This window comes from Xenopus tropicalis, chromosome 1 (assembly GCF_000004195.4).
Source record: "Xenopus tropicalis strain Nigerian chromosome 1, UCB_Xtro_10.0, whole genome shotgun sequence".
Lineage (NCBI taxonomy): Eukaryota > Metazoa > Chordata > Amphibia > Anura > Pipidae > Xenopus > Xenopus tropicalis.
In genome coordinates, this window is record NC_030677.2 from 100099782 (window position 1) to 100126840 (window position 27059).

The following is a 27059-nucleotide window of genomic DNA, read 5'->3' on the forward strand; positions in this document are numbered from 1 at the left end:
TTAGTTAGTGACAATTTTAGTGATTGGCACTATCAGTGATTGTTGTGTATAACATTTTGTCCAGCAGGTGACATTATAAAGACATCACATGATGAGAAAAGTAACCAATGCTCGGGAGAGGGAATGGCATAATCATTTACCATGCCCAAATTTCCATATGAGCAAAGTACTGGAACAACATAAAGGTTTGTTTAACTTAATGAGTCTGCACAAAATAAGCATGCACAGAACTACTGTATATAACAGCCATGGGGAGTTCATGGAGCTACATTTAGTTGTTTAGTGATATCTATAAAAATAAGATCAGTCGTGGATTTGTAACAAGGTCACAATGGACAGGCCAACACTTTTTTAAGAGTGACATTTAGCTTGTAAACTATTTACATCTGTCCTTCAGCCTATTTGGTTTTTACAAACCCCCAAGCTCAACTTAAAGGAGAAATTAAAATGAACATGGTTAGAAAAGCTGTAATTTGTATACTGAACCAACAGAAAGATTTAGCAACTCTATAACAGTAATGATCCAGGCCTTTAAAACATTCCACAAAAGGCTGCCATCTTGGATTTTGTTAGGCCATCTTTTAAATGTTAGCGACACTACACACCCCAGACAGCTGTTGTTAAGCTAAGCTTAGGGGGCTTAAATGCGAATAACATTTACTGGCTACCTGTCAATAACATATCCCAAAATATAAAACAAGCCTAACTTTTCCATGCCAAATTGACATCCATGTAATGATAATACACTGATTCTAAAGGTAGAAGAATTCTTTTTGGTGTCACAATGTAGCACTCAACTTAAGTGGAAGCTTTAGGCCAGTTCTAAATAAAGGTCCAGGCTCTACACAGAAAGAATGTGCTTCTGGGTCCTTCTTGTACTGAGTTAAATTTCATGTAGAAGTTATGCAATGCAACAGCAAACAGTCTAGGAAAGGAGACATGGAAACATACTGCCTACATGATATGGTAGTTAATGCAGACTACACAGAATTCAACACATATTTCAACATATATTTGTTACACCCCCTCCTCTTTTTTACCAACAGGCAAAACCTAGGGCTAAATTAGTACTTTAGAGATACCACCTGCAAGAAAAGTATCCTTCCACTGGTTTTCACCTCCTCCAATAATCCCCAGGCCATTACTCAAATGGGTACAAATGTTAGGGGGACCTCTAACCCAGTTTGCATGCCCTCTACACCTCATATGCCCCCAACTGTACACTTTCATCCAATAAAGATTTGATATCCGTGAAAATACAGCAATGAATAACAAATCAAATATTTTGTTAACTTGTCTCTCACCCAGGTGACTTTCAGCCAATAGGTTCCTTGGACCTGCGTGGCTCCTTTCAGGTAAGTGTGAATAAAATTAAATTTAATTAATGCCAATTAACATGGGGGTTAAGGTTCACATAACGCTTTTAGAACTAGACACTCGCAGGTCAGGGGTAAATCTGCAAAAGGGCCCCTCTTGCTGCCTTAAAGGACGTATCTAGCCAAAAAAACTATTTTTGTCTAATTAAAGAAAATATAATTCTAAGCAATTTTCCATTATGAATGTATTATGTAAATGTTTAGTGATTTAAAATGTATTTGTATATGTAATTGCTATTGCATTTGCTAAACTCCTTGTTATGTTTTTTTTAAACAATGTTGCAAAAGCCAGTCTCCTCCAGCCAGACAGGTTTGTCAATCTGCTGGTTTGTGTCACATTGTTTCAAATACCAGAGCCACCAGGGCAGAGAATAGAAAAGGACAAACACTGCTTTAAATAGTAATATTGAAAAAAAAAATACATGTATATTGCAAAGTTGCTTAAAATTAGGGTAAATAAAGTTGATGTCCTTTAAACACCCCCTGGAACTATATGAAACTTCCCATTAAGACCAGGTTTTCAGTGGCCTCACAAAGGGTAAGAGACTATCCAAAAAACAAATACAGGTATAGGACCCATTATCCAGAATGCTCGGGACCAAGGGTATTCCGGATAAGGGGTCTTTCCGTAATTTGGATCTCCATACCAAAAGTCTACTAAAAAATCAATAAAGCATTAATTAACCCCAATAGGATTGTTTTGCATCTAATAAGGATTATTTATATCTTAGTTGGGAACAATTACAAGGTACTGTTTTATTACTACAGAGAAAAAGGAAATCAGTTTTAAAATTCTGAATTATTTGGTTAAAATGGAGTCTATGGGAGACAGGCTTTCCGTAATTCGGAGCTTTCTGGATAACGGGTTTCCGGATAAGGGGTCCGATACCTGTATATGATGAAACACTGTTGCACTGCCAGAGCATGCTATGGCTTTAGTTGCTTTTTATAGTATAATTTATAATACAATTATAATTTAACAATGTTTTCATATAAAGGTATTTACTGTGTTTATTACATACATTTTGGCAGGGTTAATCCACTATGCAAAAAGCACAGGGATGTATTTGCTTCTGTTTGTTTGGACTTTTCCTGATAGTTGCACAATCTGCCATGGGTGTATACCATTGCAGAAGGACTTCAGAGTGCACTTGGGATTGTATTGGTCTTTTATTAAAAGTATGCAGCATACTAAGCATTTTTGTATTACACTGTCATGTATTTGTGTATTACACAGTTTTATGGCTATATATATATGTCATTTCCCCTCATGCATGTTCTACACAGTATGTATAGCATATGTGTTCTAGTGGCATGTTGGCATAGACTTGATTTTCCAATAAATTGGAATTTCTCTTTGTAGCAGTGCAAGGCATGGAAACTGCTATAAATCTGGCACACAGCTTCAAGAATTGCTAATAAAAATCAAATAATACAGAGTTAAATACTCTGTATCTCCTGAACAAAGCATTTGTTTGATATGCTGATACAACCCTGCTGTTGCATGGTATAGGGGAGAGCTCTCCCGCATGCATTATTAAAGGCATTAGACCAGTATTGAAGTGTGGGGCCTGGTGACAGGGTGGTAGGAGCTCTAGAAGTTTGGGCTGTCTTTATGCAGAATTGCTCTTTTTAAAGGAGACATATCATGTGAAAATTAATAATGTATCAGTGAATGTATCATGTATCCTCTAAACATAGAAGGATTGTACTTAAAAAAGTTTCGGACTTGAAAAATTCCCCCAAAACCCTTCTAGTCCCGCCCATCTGTTCCACTTCCTGCTGGCTAAATTCTATGGATATGCAGGGGGGCCGGTGGCACTCAGCACACTGCACTGTAGGATAGGAACCAATCAGCAGCTAGGCTGACCTGATAGGGAATTGAAGCCTGCCTGTGCTTGTGTGACTGCAGAGCTGTGATTGGCTATCCCCCTGCTGCTGTTCTTCTGGTAGAGACTGTTGGACACACCCACCCTTCATTTGAAACACTGACAGAGACCTAAGAGTATCTATAGGGGGCTCCAATAAAGGGGCCATTTTTGCAAAGAGTATTCAATTGTAGCCCAAAGTGAAACCAGCAGCATATATTAATCATAATTAGCTACAAAATTGTTTTTTTTTTCCATTTATCCAATATGTCTCCTTTAAAAACAAAAGGGAGTGCTCCAAGTCCAACTAAAGTGAATCATAATGGAAGTGGCTTAACCCTCAGACGCGATTTCTGCGCTCCTGTGCACGATCTGCTGAGCGCATTTGGAGGAAATCACGCGTGAAAGCGGACTTCCTCCACTATAAATTTCTTATGGTATGCCTCAATACTGCCCTATCCCAGGCCAAGCAAGTATACTATAACACACTTGTAAATAATAATAAATCAAACCCGCGACGCTTATTCTCCATATTTAACTTGCTACTTCGTCTTTCACCTCATGAAACAGTCATATCTGAATACCCCCCCCCAGGACTTTGCTGACTTCTTTAAAAGCAAAGTCGATTCTATCCGCAAACAATTTTCCCAACCTTCAGATACCGGTAATCTCAACCTTCCTAAATCTCCTCTCTCCGTATTAAGCTCCTTCAATCTCGTAACAGAAGAATCAGCTTCTCCAATCCTCTCCACCTACTACCTGCTCACTGGATCCTATGCCCTCATCCCTACTAAAACAGTGTGCCCCCGCCCTTACTCACATATTCAATTCCTCTCTGGTTTCTGGTACTTTTCCCTCTCTATTCAAACAAGCATGTGTCAAACCCATTCTTAAAAAGGCTACACTGGACCTATCCTGCCTTTCTAACTACCGTCCCGTCTCTCTCCTGCCTCTAGACTCCTGGAACATCTTGTCTTTTCTCGTGTCACTAACTTCCTCTGCACCCATAATCTGCTGGACCCTATGCAGTCTGGGTTTTTGGACTGCGCACTCCACTGAGACGGCCTTATGTAGAGTGGCAAATGATCTCCAGACTGCCAAGGCCAAAGGACGCTACTCGGTCCTCATTCTCCTAGACCTTTCCTCTGCTTTTGATACTGTCGACCATTCTGTCCTTATGCAAATTCTCTATTCTCTGGGTATCCAGGATCAGGCTGCATCCTGGTTCTCTTCCTATCTCTCTAACCGCTCATTCTCTGTTACTCTTGGTAACAAATCCTCTACCCCGGTTCCGCTTAGTGTGGGGGTGCCTCAGGGCTCTGTGCTTGGTCCTTTGCTCCCTGTAAGGAGACCTTATTTCTTCTTTTGGTCTTAAATATCACTATGGGGCAGGGACCTCCTTCCTACTGTGTCTCATACCACATGGCACTTATTCCCTGCGCATTTATATATATATATATATATATACAAAGCATAGAATGGAGAGCACTCCAAAAAAAATCGTAACAATACCTGGGTGCCAGAGCTGAAAATAATGTGTAGCAATGGAAGGTGTCAGCACTCACAGGATTTTAAAGCCGATTAAACAAGCAAACGAAAAAATAGGAGAAAATAAGGTGAGATTTTATAAATCTCACCTTATTTTCTCCTATTTTTTCGTTTGCTTGTTTAATCGGCTTTAAAATCCTGTGAGTGCTGACACCTTCCATTGCTATATATATATATATATTGTATCACTAGGTCCGCACTCCCATTACTCACTTTACTCCAAATCCAATTCAAGGGTGCTGCACATGGTTATAGCTCATATTCATTCCAATTGACAATGCGCACTCCTCATCCTTTATAATTCATTTATTGTTGCATTAAAAACATCAACGTTTCGGTCCAGGTCTAGGACCTTTATCAAGATGTTAAACCATGAAAAAACAAACACATAATGAAGCTTTATACAATACCAAAGTAACCCCTCCCCCCACAACATAGCCACAACCCTACTCATTAACCCCTACCCTGCATGATCCATACAGAGATTCAGGGTTAAAGGGAAAACTATCAATGCACATAATAAACACCATTACTGACATATAATATCATTTTACCTCGTTGGTAAGAAACAATTGAAGGAACAATATTCATTTAGACCTCTTGGTGCCAAAGTATCCAATTTTTTAATCCAAAAGGTTTCCCGTTGGAGGAGCAGTCTAGACCTGTCGCCCCCTCGCTTTGGCATCGGAACATGGTCAATTGCAATATATCTAAATGTAGGTAATCTATGTCCAAACTCCAGGAAATGTTTAGCCACCGGTTTTATCGATTTATTGTCTCGATATGCTACATTAATGGCTGACCTGTGGGCATCCATACGAAGGCGCAACATGAGATCTGTTTTACCCACGTAGGATAACCCACATGGGCATGTAACCAAGTATATTACATGGGTTGTCGTACATGTAATGTGGTGACGTATCTTATATCGTTGTCCCGTATGGGGATGGGAAAAACTACCCCCAGGGGTCATAAAACGGCAGGACATACATGAGGGACACCTAAAGCACCCTTGTTTGCCATTAGGTAACCAAGTAGGGGAACCTTTTTTAGGGAGGTAACACTTTACTGGATCACTCACCACTAACAAATCCCTCAGATTCTTACCCCTACGGTAACCAATAGTAGGTGGATTTGGACACAACCTACCCAATGTATCATCTGCCCTAATAATGGCCCAATTGGCTCTTATTATTTTCCCCAAATTATGAGTCACTTCATTGTAACTAGTGGAAAAAACAAGATTTACACTCTGATTGTTGTCTCTCTTACGTTTACCATTTACCACCTCCTTAGCTTTAGCTAGAGCCAATCTCAATACAGACTCATCGTAACCTCTTTGTAGAAATCTGGTTTTCATTTCCAATAGTTGTTGCTCGCATTTTCCTGCATCTGAATTATTGCGTAAGACCCTACAAAATTGGGACACCGGTAAAGAGCGCTTAAGGGCTGGTGCATGTGCACTAGTTGCATGCAATAATGAATTACGGTCTGTTATTTTTCTATAAAGTGCAAAATCAATCCTGTTGTCATTAGTAGTCAATTGCAAATCCAAGAATTGTACCTCCCTGCCACAGGAGGCAGTGAATTTGATCTCATCCGAGCACAAATTCAATTCTTGTACCATAGTTAAAAATTCAACCTCATCTCCAACCCAAAAAATGCAGATGTCATCGATAAATCTTTTGTATAGTAGCATTTTATGGCCATACTTAGGTAAGATGTATTTATTCTCAAACTGGTGCATGAATAAATTCGCATAAGCAGGTGCCATCGAGGCACCCATCGCGGTGCCAGTTAATTGCTGATAAAACTGTGTCTCAAAACGAAAATAGTTAAGTTTCAGGCACAATTCAAGTAAATTCAAAATGAATTCTACAGGTGGTCCCTCATAGTCATTATATTCCTCCAATGACAACTGCACTGCTGCCAACCCCTCAATGTGTGGAATACTTGTATACAGACTTACCACATCAATTGTTGCTAAAACCACCTCTGTGTTCTTTGGGAAAACCACTTTTTGTATACACTCCAAAAAATGTGGTGTGTCTCTTAAGTATGAAAACGTAGACTGCACCACCGGTTGCAAGATATGGTCTAAAAATATTCCCAAGGGATGTAACAAACTATCCCGTGCCGAAACTATCGGCCGACCAGGTGGCGCAGTCAAACTTTTATGTATCTTGGGCAAAGAATATAAAACCGGACATATTGGATGGGGTTGTGTGAGATATTCAAATAAAGTTTGAGTAATCCAATCATTGTTAACAGCTTCCTTCAAAAGTTTATCTACTTGTGACTTAAAGCCCCAAACTGGATCCCCAAGCAATTTCTTATATACCTTACCATCTGATAACTGACTTAAAACCTCATTTTTATAATCATCATAGTTCAACAACACAATACCACCCCCCTTGTCAGCTGGGCGGATAATCAACGTAGTATCGTTGCATAAAGTGTCTATTGCCAGTTTCTCAGCATAGGTTAAGTTTTTTCTCCTCTTCCGTGTACCAGGCACAGATGCCTTCATATCGCTCTCAATTGCATTTTTAAACAGCCTTATTGCCGCGTTTTGCATTGGGGGGCAAAATTGACTCTTCAATTTAAGCACATCAGTCTCTAGCTCTGATGTAGTTACCTCCGACCCAAAATGTTCTTTTAAATTCAATATCCTAATGAATTTAAACAAGTCAATTTCCCACTGAAAATCATCAAATGTGGCCGTTGGTACAAATGTTAACCCCTTCTATAGCAGAGAAAGTTCCGCACCAGTTAATGTATGAGCCGATAAATTAAACACAGGGGTGATTAGCGCCGGCGTGGTCTGCCTCTTTTTCCCCCGCCGCGTAGGGTATCTTTTCCGCTTGGGTCTAGAGGGGGTAATGGAGGCCTTGTTGTTACCCTTTCCTTTTCTAAAAAATCAGTCTGTGTAGGCAAATCGGTAGGGTTACTCTTACTCACCCCCTGTGAATCACCCAAGCGGGTCGATGTCCCTTCATCGGGGTCAGAGTCTCCCGAGCTAGTATCAATGGTATTAAACGATCTCGGAACCCCACGTCGTTCCCTCAAGCGTCGTCTTGGTGCTCTGTAGAACTGTGCCCTCTCTCCGCTTAACCAACCATATACTCTATGTGATGAATAGTCATCATTAACCCGTCTCATTTTATCACGTTTGAAACACAACAAATCGCATTTGTAGTTTTCCACCTGTAGGGTGCTTGTGGACAACGCATCCTGCGAGGAGGATCGTGCTAATAGCTCCTGGTGTTCTAGCTCAAACTCATGTAGATTTTTACGGGCCTTCGTTAACTCAGCCGCTACTTCCTCAATCGCCAGCACCATTAGGTCAAGAGAACACCGGTTCAAGACTCCAGTCCATTTCTTGCAAAAATCCGGGTTCGATCTTCCTATAGTCGGTACATTGCGTATACGGAAGCCTCTAGGTATTTTCTTAGCTCTGTTACTTTGGTATTGTATAAAGCTTCATTATGTGTTTGTTTTTTCATGGTTTAACATCTTGATAAAGGTCCTAGACCTGGACCGAAACGTTGATGTTTTTAATGCAACAATAAATGAATTATAAAGGATGAGGAGTGCGCATTGTCAATTGGAATGTATATATATATATATATATATATATATATATACACAAAATTACACACAGGGAGGACAAGTGATATAATAAATAAATACTATATATATATATACTATATATATATATATATAGACCTATTTCTCCATGTATTAAGTTTTATATATTTCAATAAAAGCTAATTTTTAAAGGATTCCCAGTGAGCACCGCTATACCTGTGGACTTTATATATATATTTATTTATTATATCACTTGTCCTCCCTGTGTGTAATTTTGTATTTTGTAAGATTATACAGCGCTGCGTACCCTTGTGGCGCTTTATAAGTAAAGTTATACATACATACATACATACAAGTGTAAATGATCTGAACAAAATTGCTCCATTGGTTACTACTCTGCAACTGCTATTGAATTCCACCTGACACTGCATTGTGAATTGTCTGCCATAAATATAGTTTTAAAAATATGATCTAAAGTATGTATTCATTTAGATATTTTAGACATTTTTTGGGTTCTACATGGCTTTAATGTACCTGTGGCAGCATGTAGTGTAGTTCACTCTGCCTTAGCGATCAGTATGGCTGCATTTACTAGTATTAATTACAGGTGCATGTCTGGACTGGGATTCAAAATAGTCAACTACTCAGAGGCCCAAACAGGCCCCACCAGCCCAATAAATACTGACTGTCTATAGTATGTCACAGAAGCCCCTCTGGTATTTGCCAGAATCCACAGGTTGCCAGTCCAGGCCTGCACAGGTGCTGTTAGGTTTAATCGATGTTCCATAGATCAGGGGGTCTACATAACCAGACAGGACAGGATGTGTACTTTGTTTGGCATCTTTTGTTTTTTTTAATTTACTACTGCTAAGTATCTATTTCTAATATCTGCTAGATATTATTAGTTAATAATATCTGGAAGTTAAGTTTTATCATAAACCATTGAGAATAAGACTAAGGCTAATGCCACACCATGTGTATGGCATGAAAATACGTGCCATATACTCCTACCTGTGCCTGCCCACGAATGAATTGAATACGCTCGGGTGCAGGCACATGTAGCCGAAATACGCATAAAAACGTGAGAGAATGCAAAGTCTCGTGTTTTTATCCGGATACTGGCTACATGTGCCTGCACCAGAGCGTATTCCATTCATTTGGGTACAGGCACAGGTAGGAACATATGGAGCGTATTTCGGCTTGCTGAAAATATACACCATACGCATGTTGTGGCATTAGCCTAAAAAACCCAGATGGAGAAAAGCTGATGCACCCTATTCAATCCCCTATGTGTATCAGCAGTCAGTGGCATGGTGATACATGGTGATGTGCATACACAGAGTGGGGTCTGGTGTGAAAATGCACACTTTTGCTTTCTCATGCCAAAAATTAGGGTTCAGTATTTGGCCAGGATTCTGCCTCTTTCGGCAGGATTCGGCCGAATCCATGGTCCTGGCTGAACCGAATCCTAATTAGCATATGCTAATTAGAATTTGGAAGGGTTAAATGTTGCCGCATGAACACGGAAGTGGAAAATCTTTCCCCGCGCACAAGCCAATGCCATGAAATACACTAAGGAGTTGATGGGAGTGCATTGTGCATGGGCCTAAAACCCCAGGCACAACCACATGCTGTTACCATTACTGTTTCTAGACAAAGAGGCAGTAATGTTGCTTAAAATCAGACAATTCTCAGTAAAATGTACTTCTATTTGAAGGCAGAAACATTTTGAATAAATGGCTTTACACAGAATTAAGATCTCTATTTTGATTCATCTTGCCTTGTATTTAGTTGCTGTATTACTCTTGCAGAACCATCACTACAGGAACCCATCCAAGATGCACCTTAAGCCAATAACTGCCTTAGAGCCTAAAGAACGTACAATACAGAGAATAGTTGTAGATCTTCGACCTGCTCTGGGACAGGTCCAGGACACAAAAGAGGAAGAATACAACAGTTCAGATTCTTCTTGTGACGGCCCTCCGCTTGTGTGGGATAAAAGGTCAAAGCAGGGAGAGGCAGTAAAAGAACAGCAAGAAATTTTGTCTCCATCCCATGGCACTACATCAGAGGAGTTCAGAATGTTTCTGCCGCCAATAGTACAAAGCCAGGTTGAGCATGTAGAATCTTCAGTAAAACTGACTAGGCTAAGTTTAGCATCAGTATCTAATAATGGGGCAATAACATGCCACCCAGAAGACAAATCAGGCATTCTGCCTCCAGTTTGCTTTCCCAAAATTATTGTAAGTCAAGAACCTATAAAGAAGACATATGAAAATCGGGGGCAACAGAGAAATGTAAGTAGCACTGAATAATTATTTAAATAGTTATTAAAATGATACCATTTCAAAAAGGAAGCTTGTCTATAGTTATACCACTTTGTGGAATTGGCTTCAAACCAAACTAATGTTAATTTACTACATTATTATTCAAGTTATCAACTATAAGAAATACAGGAAAACACCTTCCTACACGGCATATTCCTTGTTGCATCTCTGAACAACTGTGACAAGTGTAACATCCAAAAACAGAAACATAGGAGTAGATTTTAAAAAATTGTACAAGATCTAGTTAGACATACAGACAGGGTCACCATCAGAGACTTTGGGGCCCTGTAGTTATTTATATGGGGCCTCCAAAAAACACAAGTTCGAAGTATAAAATGTATTGAGCCATGACCCTTGTAAGCGCTACACAAACTAGCAGGTAGGCAGGTTTTGCTTGGACAAAAGGTTGAACTTAGTGGATGTAGGAGATTTTCCTATCATTTCAGTAAACTGATCCCAAATTAAACAGCTAATGTGACTCTGTAACAAGCAGTTCATAAAAATAATTCCATTAATGTGCTGATAAGTTAGTTCATTGAGGTCAGTTGAGTTTGGTCTAAGTTTAACCCAACGCTCTTAACCTCCCCTGTCATACTGTTTTGTCTTCTCATTGCTTGATACCGAAATTATGTAATTTTCTACAAAAGAAATGTAAGTTTTTCCATAAGTTACTTCAATTGTGTAAGGTTACGTATCCAATCATCTTGCTGTGGGCAGTATACAGTCATTTTACTGCTACAAAATTCATGTAGGAGATGCAAATATAAACAGGTACTGTTACTCTTTAATAAGTGGTTCATATAAATATTCCTGTCAGTCAATTCATTGAGAGGCAGTGAAATTTACCTTAAGTTTTTTAATCCATTTGGGGGCAGTAAAGTCTGCCCGCCCCATCATGCTCCTCTGCATACTAATTTGTATCACAATACTTTGTTTTTTCTCCAATAAGGAATAATTATATCTTAAGGTACTACAGCACTTGATTCAAAACAAAAGGCAGGGTGGACTGAGTGATGCCAGTTAAACGATTAATACAGTATAAGGAGTACTTACTTTGCATTAGAACCCATGGTGGAATGCTTTAGGGCTCTGGCACACGGGGAGATTAGTCGCCCGCGAACAGTCGCCCACCTGCCATCCCACCGGCGAAAATGTAAGTTGCCGGTGGGATGGCACACGCGGCAGCGATTTGCCGAAATCGCGCTGCCGCATGTGCCATACCACCGGCGACTTACATTTTCGCCGGTGGGATGGCAGGTGATGGCAACTCAGGGAGATTTGTCACCCGTGTGCCAGAGCCCTTAATGGGTTTCTCACTTGTACTGTTGTTCTTATTTAATACTAGAAAGCCCACAGTCCTCTGTGGGAGGTTTTCAGTTGTAATGTTATCTTTTTTTCCTTTGTCCACTCATTATTTATAACATTTTGTTTTCACCCAGCTGTGTTGATTGCTCTGCAGCATTGGGTTTCAGCACTTTCACCATAATTTTTTTATTTTAGCACGTTTTGAGTTTTCAGGTGTGAAATGCATAACCATTTATCCAAACCTGTATGGCCAGTTTTTTCTTTTATTTAGATTGTTGTATTTATGAGAAGGCTTAATTGCGACTACAAGAAAAACCTAACACGTCCCATTTCTCCTGGGGACTTAGGTATTGGCATAACTACAAGTAGAACTACACTAGTACAAATACAGGCCTGCCAATTATTATACTTTAATTCATTAACCCTACATATAGAAATTAAAACATGGATGAATGCACTGTAGCAATATAGAGCAATGTGTAAAGTTGGAACCATACAGCTGCTGTCATAAAAGTCTATATGCAAATTTTATATTATTCAAAATCAGAAGGAAACAACCACTAATGTACTTTATATACATTAATCACAAAAAGGTATAAATGCCTGGGTGCACATAAGAATAATCATAAAAAATAATAGGTATTACAATCAGCAGGACTTGTAATCAAATAAAAAAAGCAAGCCAAGTTGCAGTTTGTTAGCAATAGCTTATTAATGTTGTTGAACTATAACAATATTAATTTTTTTCTGCGTCTGCCTTTGGCCACTTTCACCAAACTCAGGAACATCATTAATAAATACACATATCTGTCCTGTAAATAGCCACTGATTTCAATGAACACTATCTTTTATACGTTAGGGAATTTTCTCTGAAAGATAGTGCCGCTAGAGAAAATTCGCTAGGAAAAGTACACGCTAGGGAAAAATCTCTGGCAAAAATTTGTATTCTCTTGCTACAATGAAAATTCACATTTTAGTCACAAGTTACCCTGACGTAGTTGCAGGAAGTGTGGCAAAGCTTCCCAAGGCAAAAATTTGCCCCTTAGTAAATGTGCCCCGAGTAAATCTTGACCTATCATTTCATTCTATTCAATCAGTATAATTTGAAATGCTTCTGTGTCCAGCTATGGATTTACTCAATAAATCTCTCGTCAGAAGGTTTCTTTCCTCTCCTTTAGGGCTCTGGCACACGAGGGAGATTAGTTGCCCGCGACAAATCTCCCTTGTTGCGGGCCACTAATCTCCCCGATATTACATCCCACCGGCAAAAATGTAAATCGCCGGTGGGATGGCATACGCGGCAGCGCAATGGCCGAAGTTGCCTCTCGGGATGGCATACGCTGTGCCGCGTATGCCATCCCACCAGCGATTTACATTTTCGCTGGTGGGATGTCATATCGGGGAGATTAGTCGCGGGTGACTAATCTCCCTCGTGTGCCAGAGCCCTTACAGTTGACACTATAATTAATACAGGAAGGTAATAAAAAGGCCATCTTTCCAAACTCCATCTACAAAATGGCAATACCACCATTCCATAAACTTGCAGCAACTGCAACTGCTGTTGCCCCAGTGGTGTGTTTATATATATATAAACCATATTGTCATTGGCACAGTGAGTAAGTGTACAGAGAAAAGACATCTTTTTTTGCAATCACAACAATTCTAAAGGAATTTCAACGGGTGCTTCTCCTTTTTTTAATGCCACATTAACCACGTGAATATCTTGCCTTGTCAATTTCAGGTAGTTTGCACGTTCTATAGCCATCCACAAATCATATTGCATTAGGTTGTACATCTGAGTGGTAATACACATGCTGTCCTCCATTGTAACATTAGTGCTGCACTCCATGTAATTAGCACAGGACAGCTCTCCTTAACATTTCCCTGATTTTACACCATTTTCTCTGATCCTGTGAAACATGTAAAATGGAGGTTTAACAGTATATGATAACAAGTGATAAATAAGTTGATATATTCTATTTCTACTAGTAACATCCGACACTGTTGTTCATCTAGATGTCTGCAGGATGGCTAGGTGTGGAGAAAATGCAGCTACCACTTTCTGAATTACTGAAGGTGCTAAGTAAACAGACAGAATATAGACACCACACTTTCATCAACCAGGTGCTCCACACCCTTCGAGAGAGGCGGTGAGTACTGAAGTTTTTTAATTGCTTTACATTTTTATAGAAAACATTTATTTAAATTCAGTTCTTAGAAACTGTGTGAGGAAACCTGATAATATATAGATACATACATTAAATCACTATTAAACTTTCCTGACAGATATATAGCTAAAAATCAGCCCAATATCAGCTGAGAGGTTTGTAAACTCTGTTGGGCAAGGAGTGTATCAACATGTTAATGTGTACCTCATCTAATGAGTCTCTGTAAGTCCCAGTTGATGACTCAATCATTTTCCCTAGGGCAAATATTGGATCAGGTTGATTTGGAATGCGGGTGGCCAAACAGGGCCCAGATCTGCTTGTTTGGTGGCCTCCACAAACAAGTGGATCTGACTGTGTAAGTAGTCCCCCATTCTTTTTCGTTTAAATTGTAAAACAATGTCTTGAGAAGCTGGTGTTGTTTATATAAATACAACTCCCAGTCTAATGCTTTGTCGTGAATTTCTTTGGAAATGTAACACTTGAAGTGGTAGATCATGATGTGCTTAGAACAGAGCCCTCATTTCTAAAGTCTGTGCACCCCTGACATTGGTACATCTGGAATAGAGTACATATAAAACAAAATTAATTAAGAAAAGGGGGGAAAACACAAAAAGAAAGGAAGTTACAAACTTGCAAGGTATAGCTGGGAGTAAAATCCTTACCAGATGTATGAATAATTTAGTGCCTAAACAAGTGCAAGAGAGAAGCTTACTTTTAGCATGCCCAGTCTGTTCAGTTCAAAAATTCAAAAAGCTGATCAGTGGCTAAAAGACTGAAAAAGATTTGGGCTGCTAGAGCACAGCTGTTCTCAAACACTTCTCTTAAGAGACAGTTCTTATTCTCTTACAAAACTAGAAAAACACACCGTCTGCCCGCATCTTTACATTGTATTTATTTACGAACACCTATGATGGTATTTGGAACATCAAAATGTATTAGATCAAACAATAACAGATTGGCATGTAAGTCATGTTTGTATTTCTTTCTCTTTTTAGGTAAGTTTAGAGAACCAGCCTCTTTGTGTGGTCAGACTGTGAATGAATAGTTATGTATAGTCATGTGCATTATGTATCTGCGGTTAAAAAAAAAAAACACTGTTGTCACTGATGTCACAGGAAGCAAAATATGTTTCAAAAAGTAGGAATGGTTGGAAGTATGCATCAAATGACAACCCACACATATCAAGAAGAATATAGTACCAATAAAGCTCACATGGAAGAAAAGATGAACATTCAAAGCATTATGCTTTTAGATTGCCTAGTAAAATCTAGTCCAGAATCTCTCATATTGATGTTCTGCTCATCTTCACTATAATTATTTAGTGCTTGCCAAAAAGGGGGCACATTTGATCAACTTTCCCACTATGGGGCATATTTATTGAAGTATGAAAATAAAGCTTGCCACATTGTACCTTTTTCTATTCACTTGTATGGGCTTCTGAGGTACATATGTCAACGGGTGAACTTTCACTTTCATATATTCATTAATATAGCCCTAAGAATCTCATACCAGTGATATTTTAACGTGGTCATACATGGGCAGATTTCAGCTGCCGATATGGGTCCTTTAGGCTGATTCTGAAGCGTATCTGCCCGTGTATAGGAACCCCTGATGGGCTTACCTAACCAATATCTGGCCTAAATTTGGCCAGATCTCCATCGGGTAGGTTTTATTTTCCCGTTGGATGCAGTCCTCAGTCCAGTGGCCCATATAACTGCCTTTTTAATTTGATTGTCTGGCCCTAGGTCCAAACAATGAAATTAGCCCGATATCACCCACTGTAGATGGTTTCCAAACAAGCGGATCATACCTTGTATGGCCACCTTAAAGGAACAGTAACACCAAAAAACGAAAGAGCTTTAAAGTAATAAAAATATAATGCACTGTTGCCCTGCACTGGTAAAACTGGTGTGTTTGCTACAGTAACGCTACTATAATTTATATAATAAGCTGCTGTGTAGCCCCGGGGGCAGCCATTCAAGCTGGAAAAAAGGCACAGGTTACATAGCAGATAATGGATAAGGTCTCTAGAATACAATAGTGTTTTATCTGTTATCTGCCTGTGCCTTTTCTCCTTTGAATGGCTGCCCCCATGGCTACATAGCAGCTTATTTATATAAATTATAGTAGACTTTCTGAAGTAAACACACAACTTTTACCAGTGCAGGGCAGCAGCACATTATATTTTAGTTACTTTTATACACTTTCATTTTTTGGTGTTACTGTTCCTTTAACTCTAACAGGCTATGGCACGCTTTATTTTCACATTTTCACAAATATTCCCCATAGAGGGAAAGTTGGACTTCTATGTCTCTGTTAAAACTTTCAGGAAAAACTATAAACAACTTATCAGCAGGATTAGAGATTTACTCATTTTAGTGCAGCAATGCATAAGGTGCACTGTTAGAATCTATAAAATCCTTTTTTTTAGACACAGAATGCTTGAGGAATCTGGAGAACATCATGCCATGACATAAGACTTCAAATGTGCTTTTCAAGAAAGAATCTAAAGCAGTGTTTCTTTAGATCCACTATTTACTATTTCAACCTGAATTGCTTTGAAGAAGACAGGTACATGTGTTTTTTGGACAATGAGAACCTCTAAAGTACCAAAGGCACCAAGTTTAAGGATCAGTAGTTCAGGAACACTAGTATCCAACAAGATCATCCTTTTTCAGCAATGCAAAACAGAAAAAATGTATCCAGTTAAATCCTTTATTACCTATTTAACAACACTTATCAACTGATTCACAGACTGTATTTCATGTTACTAATCTTGCTATGCCCTTTAATCCCACACAGGTATTTTGTTTTTGAACTGCAGTGCGGGATTCTGAGCTATGAAATGCAAATAAAAGCTAATTTTGCTGCTTTTTTCAGTTGTAACATAGAACTCCTAATGCAGCTTGTTATATGTGGTAGTGCACAACTTAAAAGTGAAGTCATCCAATTATAATATTGTAGGTATGAATCCCATTCACAGACACCTTATTAAAGGTTTTGGCCCATATTACATATCCAATATATATCTTGGAAAAAAGAAAGGATAAAAAGCCTTTTTATAAAGACAAAGAAATGCAAAAAGCAAACCCCATATAAGAATCAAAGACATTTCAATAGCGGTTAACAATGATCCAGATTTTAGTTCTGTATAAAAGTTTACCTGTAATAAATGAAGCCATTGAACATATGAGAATAACATAATGGAAACTTAACATGTTTGGTCCTTTACATAAAACCACACGCAGTAATCAAGTTTGTTTTTCACTTATAATAAAATCTAAACTGGTCCCTTAAAAGTATCAACATCTATATCCAGTTTATGAATTCTCATGGCAAATACATTTCTGACCTATAAAACAAAATTGTTCATGAAACTTAAGGCAGGGGCTTGGAGAAATGAAAGAACAGAATTTCTTCCATGGAAATACACAAATCAAGATTAACTATAATGACTGGTAACAGACTAAAGGCAGCATGTACAGTGTTTTGGTGCAGTTCTAGAGGCAGTTAGGCTCTAATAACTCACTGGTCAACAAAGTAGAGTTTGGGCTGCAGTGACCAGTGTCTTCTCTTTAAATGACAATGTGTCGCACATCTAGTGCAGTGTAGTGGCAAGTTCACACCCCTGGCACTTCCACACATGAAAAAAACAGCAGCAAGGGTAATTATCAGCATATGCAAGAGGGGGTGCAGAACCCCCAAAATGAGTATCCAATATAGCCACTCTATATCCTAGGACACACTGATATTTTAAGGGGTCCCTTGTCTTTTATAAACACTCTAAAAATGTTAATAAAACGTTCAGAAAAACTGTGCTTGATCCATTAACATTAGAAATTACTTCCAAAGGTATATATTGTTTAGTAATCTACAGAATGTTATGTCACTTCATCTCTGGCAGACCACCAAGCAAAGAAACATTTAAGGTAAGATGACCTGCTCTTTTCATTAATGAGTACCCATGGAAACAAAACCACTAACTCAAGTAGGGATTTCTCTTTTCCTCCCATGCAAGTCATCCCTTCTTAAAAAAAATTCAATATTATCTTAAATATCATCAGTGTAAGAATACAAAAAGCTTTGGCTCTCTGCATGGCAAAGAGTTGGAAAAGAAAACCTGTTTCTAAAAGGCCCCTTCCTTAAGCCTTCCTAAACTGCAGAATGCTGAAAGCAATACTGTTCTGCTCTGCTCTGTTGTTTATAAATTTAATAAGGCACTAGTATGGAGGATCAGAAAAAAGGAATTCTGAAGTTTATGCCTGGAAATTACAGTTAGGCACTTGTAACACTCTTACTAACAAGCACTGTAAAGGCATCTAATATAGGATAAAATGTCAGACCCCCTCACCCTGAAAGATGTTTGCAATAAAAGAAATCTTTGGAATCTTGATAACAAGCAATATACAAAATGGAGTCCTCTTATTTTTTGCAGCTGCGGATAAATAAGGGAAAAATTCTACTTTGGGATACCCTTTCAAATGTTCACCCTTTCAAAGGTAGCTCTTATTGGTCCTAATGCCAAGGTCACCCCATACAAGAGTTCAGAAGTCCTGCTGGTACTGTTCCTGCTCATTTTCATCGTTGGGCAGATCATCTCGGTTACCCGTGGGGCAGTATTTTGGGTCGTAGATCTGCCTGCCGAGCCCAAAAATCTGACCACTCTGGTTGGCTCCTTGGGTGTATCCCATCTGCAGAGACATGGATGAATTGTCACACTTCTCAGTCCCAAGCTTGGTATCATAGATGTGACGCCGGGTGCCTGGGGCAGTCATGCCAACCTAAAAGAACATACAACACATTAATTTTATTGCAATGCTTTTAATCCCTTACAGTTTAATAATTCGGTGGGATGTTAAAGGTCATTGCTGTAACTAAGATCAAACATTCCATACCACAGATTGAAGTTTGACTACTCAAAACAGTAAATATTAAATGTGTTGATTTACTTTTTCCCGGGCTGGAAAGTGTTAATAAATAAAAAAAAAATACATAGAACCAATGGGAATCCCTCTGGATTACCATATACCACATATACGAAATTGTATCTTATAATGTACTCAATAAATTATTAAACATGTAATTTTTCGTGGGAGTGGTTAAACTGTTTGACTTTGTCTGGCATAAAAGAAAAAAAAATTAGAGACAGTTGGAATAGTATCTACTATGACCACTAAAACTCTGAAGAAACCTTCAAGTTTACAGTCACATTTTAAGATGAATGACATATAAGCCACAGTAAGATTCAATATGCATTCTTTCAAGAATGTGTTCTTTTGTGGCCTTTTTTGTGACTGAGTAAATAAGAACACAAGAGATCATTTCAGAGGGTAAAAATGGTTTCTTCAATTCTATATTCACTTGCATACAGTTTTTAAGGGCATATTTGTTAAAGGGTTAAAATGGCAACAAGCTCTTTTTTTCACCAGGTGTTTCTAAATAAACATACATAAACTTGAGTCTGAATAACCGTGTCTGCAAATGTATAGAAAAGAAACTGCTTTCATAGGCAACAGATCGTTTGCATTTAAAAGGAGGGCGTGTGTGTGTTAGAATGCAAAAGGTGTGTATGTGTTTTGTTAACACTATACACAGCGGTTAAATAATTCTTAAACTTATGTTATCCCCTCTCCAGTTTCTAGGCAAAGACAATGCAAGATGCAAGAAAGTATTAACATTTGTGCAGCAGTTTGAAAAGAATTCCTGTTCATATAAAAATAAACTAATCCTTACTTCTGTTTTGTTTAGTGACAATGATATTGCATGCATTCAAATTTGATGTTCACTTCGATGCTGTATGAAATAGAAACTAGTAAAAAGTCTATACCACTAGCTGATCTTAAAATGTTTTGAGGCATGAATGAGCAGACAAATTTGATTCAATGAGATTTTGCCATGTTGCCTCCAGAATGAAAATAGCCAATAATTTTGGGTAGAAAAAGGTGGCATACATTTACATGACCTTCAACTGCATGCTTTTCAGCAGGAGCAACAGCAAGCAGCTATAGGTACAATTACAAGTCCTTTATCAAGAAAGGTATTAGGTACAGGGCTTACTTGATTGGACACCTTTTGACCCATCTAGTTGCAACCAACCAAGAGGTGTTAGTATAGAGGAGCACAAAAAAAACACATTTTGTATGGCACTTTAATGGCTTCCCCACCTGGCTTGCTCCTTTGTTGCTTCCCATCTGTAGGCTGATGGTAGAGTGGTCCATTGGTGGTAATATGGTGTTCTTGGGGTCATATAGATGCCTCCTTGTGCCATATGCTGTCATGCCAGACTGACTGGCACATTTATTTGTGCCCATCTGTTTGGGTAAGAGAAATTTGTCAGTGATTATTTTTTAAGCTTTTAACACATAGCTTTTTTTACATATAAAAAATGTAGATATACAATGTATTTCTCTCATTCTTTGCATTGTGACCCATTGCGCATTCCTTTTTGCCCTCAGTCCATCTCTTGTTTCTTACCTGGAGCCCAATAACACAGTGTCCTGCTTTCTTTGTATTGTCATCAAAATTACGCTCCTGTTTCTCTGAGTATTTTACCCCAATGTCTACTTCACTCTGCATACCCCGCGATTTTGCCTAAAATAGATGAAAAATTTAGAAAGGGAACAGTCTGCTTGATAAAACAAAACTAAAGGTGCAAGACTTTGCTCATAAACCAAGACTTACCAGACCAGCAAGCGCCAGCAAAGAAACCTGAACTTGAGTCATGTTCCCATTCTCGAAAAGGTCATTGGCTTCAAAAAGATCCACCGATTTCATTCCATAAAGATTCATTGCTTTTATAAAGTTGGAGAGATTCTCTAGCTGCAGTACAAAAGGATAATGTTTGAATATAGTATACAGAAAGTAGGAGCCAGTATCAACTGTCTTGCATTTTTTCCATTGCTCATCTAATCAATTTTCCTTCCCAAGAAACATGCTACTCCTCATTGCCAAATAAAAACCTGATGTGATCCACTATCATTCAGATTAGTTAATATATCCATAGTTTAACATGATCTATGAATCATCACATTTACAAAAACATTTTCCTAGCTATGGCAATTAAAGTTAAATTCCAGTTTCACCTGGTGCCAGTTCTGTCGAGAGACGTTCACTTTTGGGATGGAGTGTGGTCTTAATTTGTTCATGAGCCTGAAAGTTCAGTGAATGAAAAGTGTAAATGAAAACGTAATTTAATAAGACAAAAAGCACACATCACCACCTTCAAACAATTCCTTAACTTGATGTGTAGAGTAATGCCCCACTATATTAAGCTTTTATTAATCTAAATTAATATAAGCACTAAAAAAGGCAAGCCTTAAGAAAAAAAATACAAAAAAAATACAAAAACCATTAACAAAAAATTTTATGTTTTGTGCATACATAAGAAATATTTTGAACCTCAGTTGGTTTTACAGTTTTCCTTTTCCTTATTTTTCATTCATTATAGGTGCAATACTGTTCTTACACTATCACATTTATCAATTATGCATTTTATAATTAAATATGATGGTATGGCTTCTCAGATAGAACTGCCATTTGGCACTGCATTGCCAAGGGGCAGAAAACAGCTGAGTAACAGAAAAAAAAATGAAACACTAATGGACAGATTTTGCACTTTATGCAATACTGCATTGTTGCTTCTATAATTTGTCTTATGGTATAAATCAGGCAGCCATATCAAGAGAAAGGATTTTTAAGATACCACTTCCTCCTTTAGTAATCAAATTACTACAATTGTTTGAGATAGAAAAATGCCCTTAAGCTCTGCTCCTATTGAAGAAACCAATACCTTCTGTACGCCCTTTCCTTCACAATTACTATACAACTTTATGTACAAGCCCACAATAAAAAAATGATTGCTTACTCGCATAGAATGACACCGTCTTTTAATCCTTTCTGGAAGTCTGGCCCAATGGACATTCCTGTTACCTCTTCTATCCATACTTTTAATTCTGTCTCCTTTTGTGGATCATATTTCTGTGCCAACTAAAGAAAATAAAAAATTGTCATTATAAAAACGGCTCAATACAATAGGCTGCAGTGATAAAGGATGATGCTGTCAAATTGTCCACCTGGCCAGCTTCTGGACCTAGTCTTCTGCCAACAATGGAGAATGGCAATTTCAACTGGGAAACAGAACTGCCTCTAAAGCCATTATTCCCTCCCTTTATTTATATATTATTAGTACCATTCACAGAAGGGCATGATATCATATTGTACAGGGCTCTACATGGGAAAATAAATGAAAGTACAGGTATGGGACCTGTTATCCAGAATGCCTGGGACCTGAGGATCTTTCCGTAATTCAGATCTCCAAACCTTAAGTCTGCTACAAATCATTTAAACATTAAATAAACCTAATAGGTTTGTTTTGCCTCCAATAAGGATTAATTATATCTTAGTTGGGATCAAGTACAAGGTTCTGTTTTATTATTACAGAGAAAAAGGAAATTATTTTTAAAAATGTGAATTATTTGCTTATAATGGAGTCAGATGGCAGATGGCCTTTCCGTAATTCGGATAACAGGTTTCTGGATAAGGGATCCCATACCTGTACTGCTTATAAACAGGAGGGGTATTGTGCTGGCAAGATAGTGTAATGTATTGTTTCTGCTCCTGCAATGTTGCATGTGAAATTAACATGCTAATGTAATATTAACTTCCTTAGCACTATGTATCCACCCCTATTACTAAAACACTTATCCAATATCTGTGTTCACTTAACACAACACCCTGTGATTGGTAGTAATACAAACATCTTCACTAACACAAACATTTTCTTGGAGAACTACTTTATACATTTCAGTAGTAAGAAGGTATACAGTTTCTGACAAACAGATAGATTACTGCTTACAATCCAGTTATTACTCTACATGTGGCCCTGAAACGAAGAATTATTTGGCCAAAGGAATTTTCAGACTCTCCTTTTATCTAACCTGCCCAACTCCTAAATATATCCACCAATCTCTGAATGACAACTGTACAGAAAGACAATGATCTAACATTTTTTTCTCTATTTTCTTAATGTGCTGGAAAGGAAACGGTTCTGCTCTGTGTGACACAAATGACAACTTCCTGAGCATTCATGAAAATCACATACCAATATCATCTTGCCCTCCCTCCGCCTGATCCACCACCCCACCCATTAGTCTCCAATTCCCCTTCTTTGTTTTTAAACCCCTGTATATGTTTGCCCTACTCTGACATATGTTAAGAGCACAGATGCCTTTCATTTCCACTATTGATTCTATACATTATCTGCCATCTGGAGATGCATCTGGTAAATGTGGCAGAGAGTTCTTATTTTCACATCTGTTGTAGCAAAAAACAACCTCACAGGAAAATCTCTGTCTGTGCTAAAGAAATTATCTTTCTATGTTTCTCCATGGTGAATTTAATGTAGCTCAGAGTGTACTGCATAAAGATAAGAGGCAGGATAATAGAAACACATTAATTATTGATCCCACAAATGTTTTGGGACCCCATTTGTATTGAATACAGTGTAATATAGAACGTGACTCTAGTTTTAACTTCTTGTGGCCTTGGGTAGCTCATTTAGTCTGTACGTGCCTTGTGCACCAAATCCTCAGCCGTTCAAAAGGAAGAAAATCATTGGGACAGAAAAATTCTCATTTCAATCTAATTTCTTTAAAAACAAATATAATATATTGGGTCCTGCATAGCAGGGTTGTCTTAAACAGTGCTTCGTGCTACATATTGCCAGCTGCTAACTCAAAAAAGCTCAAAGTAAGACCAAACTAATTCCACATTAAGGTCACTGTTTAAATTGCGATGCAATTTCACCAGACAAGTACCACACAGGTGATGTACTTCATTTGGTCATGTTTCCACCACAACCCAATGGAGTTGCCTTGGTTGTTTTGTCCCTATACATGTGTGCCACTAAGCTTCTATCTAAGTCTGAAGTAGCAACTATGTGGTCATTTTTATGGCACAGGGCTAGTGTGGCTGTAAGCCAGGAAAGAAAGTGGGAAGACAGAGGGAATAGGTAACACCATGCTGGAAACATGATAAATAAAATAAAACATTGTATATTGTATTAACGTTCTGGCCTTCGTCTTTTAACTTCAGCACTGAATTCTATTACTATGAATCAAAACAGCAGCAGTTTACCCTAAAACTGACAGTCTAATCCTTTATTGTCTTTGATGTCCTTCAAACACAGGGAATCAGATGCAACAAGCAGTCCTGCAGTATTCAGTATCACTTTAATAGAGCTGCATTTAAATAGCATAATCTTGTTTGGAACTTTGGAATGAATCCTTTTCCCAAAAGGCAATGGCAAAAAGGTGGAACAATTTTCTGTTGTTTCGCCCACCATATTTTTTTTTAACCTGCTTAAATAACAAAACAACAGAAACTGCCCCCTACTGTCTCCCACCTGCTGGCTATGGAAAGTGAGTTAAATGAGATTCTTGCCTGAAAAGCCATGCATAAACAGTAACTACATAACCAATGTTACCTAAGTTAGTAAGCTGCAATTAACTCCAGCTCTCCCAAAAACAATGCAACCAAAGGATACCAAAGGGAATCCATGGCAGGCAACCACCAATTCAGTCTCTCAGGAAAATACTAATTTCATGCTGACACCAAAATGGCAATGGGCCCAGTCCCTGCCATTATTTTGTTTAAAGGAACAGCAACACGAAAAAAAAAAAAGTTTTTTAAAGCAATTAAAATATAATTTACTGTTGCCCTGCACTGGTAAACTAAGTGTGTTCACTTCAGAAAAACTATTATTGTTTATATAAACAGCTGCTGTTTGGCATTGGGGCAGCCAAAGCTGAAAAAGAGAAAAGGCACAGGTTACATAGCAGATAACAGATAAGCTCTGTAGTACGCAATGTGATTCTCCAGAGCTTATCTGTTAGGTATCCTTTTCCTATAGTAGTGTTTATGAAGCAAACATACTACTTTACCAGTAGTATATTTAACAGTACACATATATTTGATTTATTGGTGTTTCTTTGCCTTTAATGTTAGTTGGGTGTGTTCTTGCCGGGCAAGATCAGCCAAGTACTTGAAATTATAATGTACTAGATGTCATGCCAATTTGCTGATATTTGTGTTACAAAGAGGGCATTCCCATAGGTGGGTAGCTGCACACTCCCATGTTATCCTTTAGGGCAGTGGTCACCAAACTGTGGGGCTGGACCACCTAGAGGGAAACCTGGACAAGTGTTAAGGTGGATCCTGACAAAATTCTGCACCTCAAAGGACAACTCCTAAAATCAGTAATGCTGGAGCGGAAAACTTAGCACCAGATAGCCTTTTGAGTTGTGACTATGAAGGGACAGAAATGGGTGCAGAAATCCTATCTATGCCAGGTACAAGTCGGATAAAACTGGCTGCATGGGGAATTAGGCTGCTCTTGGGTGTTTCACTGCACCAATGCAAAATATGAAACCCTGGGAAAGTTTCATGTGATGCACAGACTCCCTTGGTGATTCAGTTTATAACAAACTGTGTGAGAAGCCAACTGGTACCCCTGCTTCTCCGTGCAGATGTTCCTTTCTTCTCCAGATATCTTGCAGCATCACCGACTACATATAAACTCCAGTACCCACGTAACCCATGTACCCAGCATCATTACCTTGTTCCTGACTTCGGCAGACAGACCATAGGCCGGGCCCTTGTTAAACTGGGAGCTCATGGTGTTCCTGCCAGCAGGTAGAAGAAGCTCCGTACAAGTTCTCTCAGCGCCAGCTGCAATCTCTTACACTCCCTTTCACTTACTCAGACGATGCCTCTCACCCCCACCGCGTCTGTCTGAGTCAGCTTCCCCTGATTCAGTGTCTGTGCCCCCACCCCGCCACTCCTCGCAGCCCCGCCCATATTCCTCGATTGGCTGAAAGGTAAAATCCCCATATATGGGCACAGAGTGCCGAATTCCTTGGGTTGGGTATTTCCTGCCAGTTACAAAATTCTAGCTTTCCTTTGCACTGCTCCATGTTAGAGCAGGTATCCTCTCCTGTGGCACATTCCCTGCAGGAAAAATAAGCAGATATTTACCACTATGGAAAGAATAAGTTTTGATATGTTTAAAAAAAGCAAGGGATTTCAGATAAAGTTATAGATGCTACACCACATGTGCAGCAAGTAGCTTTCTGACTTTGAGGGGTTGCTGGGAGCTGTGGTTTTCTTTAGTTATAGCTTGAAAACCATGTTTGGTATAGCCACACACTGATTATATAGTGTGTTGCCTTTATTTGTGTGTTTATTGTTAGTGATTATGGGCCCAAATTCCTGCTCTGTTCTAGGCTGCTACTCACAGACATTAGCAGTCACAGAAGCGTGGAACCCAAAAATACGCCCTGGGCCACACTTACTGCCTCACGTCACTTGCTTGTGCATTGGCTGCACCCTACAGTCAGGAAGGGCTGTGTCTGTGATATGTAATGTTAGGCTTTCTTATAAAATGAGTTCAGAGTGGTAGAAAGAATATTTTAAAGTAGAATTAACATCTTTTTGCATCTTGGTGAGTTGGTGGGGTAAGGGGAAAAAATCTAATGAACAAATGCCAAACTTCAGTAAATATTCCAGGCTTTGGGAATCTGGAGCCTCAGCTTTATGTCAACAGTTAGAGACTTGGGGATTATTGGATTTGTAGGGCAACAATGTCTAATAGTGGCAGTGCTGGATGGGCCTGCTAGGGAACAGGGCCTAAGTTGGCCCTCTGACCTTTCTGGAACACAAATCATTAATTAACTCTTTTCTACCTTTTGCTGGCTTTGCTTTTGTTTCTATTTATTACTAATATAGAAAAGAATTACAATAGGACTATGTGATGGGGTAAGGGAAAAGACAGAAGCCAAATTTATTGCCACAGATAAGCAGGAGAATCCGGGGAGGCTG

The 27059-nt window shown here is 38.7% G+C and overlaps 2 protein-coding genes across 2 annotated transcripts; one reads left to right on the top strand and one right to left on the bottom strand.

The window, feature by feature from the left end:
- The first annotated feature begins 1312 nt into the window (after positions 1–1312).
- On the top strand, positions 1313–17125 carry LOC101734868. Its single transcript, XM_018096875.2, has 4 exons — positions 1313–1355; positions 10195–10680; positions 14032–14165; positions 16615–17125. The coding sequence occupies exons 2-4, from the start codon at positions 10222–10224 to the stop codon at positions 16658–16660; spliced, it is 639 nt and encodes a 212-aa protein (XP_017952364.2). The 5' UTR covers positions 1313–1355; positions 10195–10221; the 3' UTR covers positions 16661–17125.
- Positions 16885–25958, bottom strand: cnn2 (calponin). The gene is made up of 7 exons (NM_213676.2): positions 25798–25958; positions 22048–22169; positions 21266–21332; positions 20865–21002; positions 20658–20774; positions 20348–20494; positions 16885–18964 (listed from the first exon to the last, which is right to left on the bottom strand). Exons 1-7 carry the CDS (start codon positions 25855–25857, stop codon positions 18728–18730), a joined length of 888 nt encoding a protein of 295 aa, NP_998841.1. The 5' UTR covers positions 25858–25958; the 3' UTR covers positions 16885–18727.
- Between the last annotated feature and the right edge of the window lie 1101 nt (positions 25959–27059).

Coding starts and splice junctions, on each gene's coding strand:
- LOC101734868 (XM_018096875.2), top strand. CDS start 10,222: ATGCACCTTAAGCCAATAACTGCCTTAGAGCCTAAAGAACGTACAATA. Junction 10,681..14,031: donor ATCGGGGGCAACAGAGAAAT/GTAAGTAGCACT, acceptor TTGTTCATCTAG/ATGTCTGCAGGATGGCTAGG. Junction 14,166..16,614: donor CACACCCTTCGAGAGAGGCG/GTGAGTACTGAA, acceptor CCTTTTTTTTAG/ACACAGAATGCTTGAGGAAT.
- cnn2 (NM_213676.2), bottom strand. CDS start 25,857: ATGAGCTCCCAGTTTAACAAGGGCCCGGCCTATGGTCTGTCTGCCGAA. Junction 20,495..20,657: donor ACTGTGTTATTGGGCTCCAG/GTAAGAAACAAG, acceptor TTACCCAAACAG/ATGGGCACAAATAAATGTGC. Junction 18,965..20,347: donor GCAACAAAGGAGCAAGCCAG/GTGGGGAAGCCA, acceptor ATGTTCTTTTAG/GTTGGCATGACTGCCCCAGG.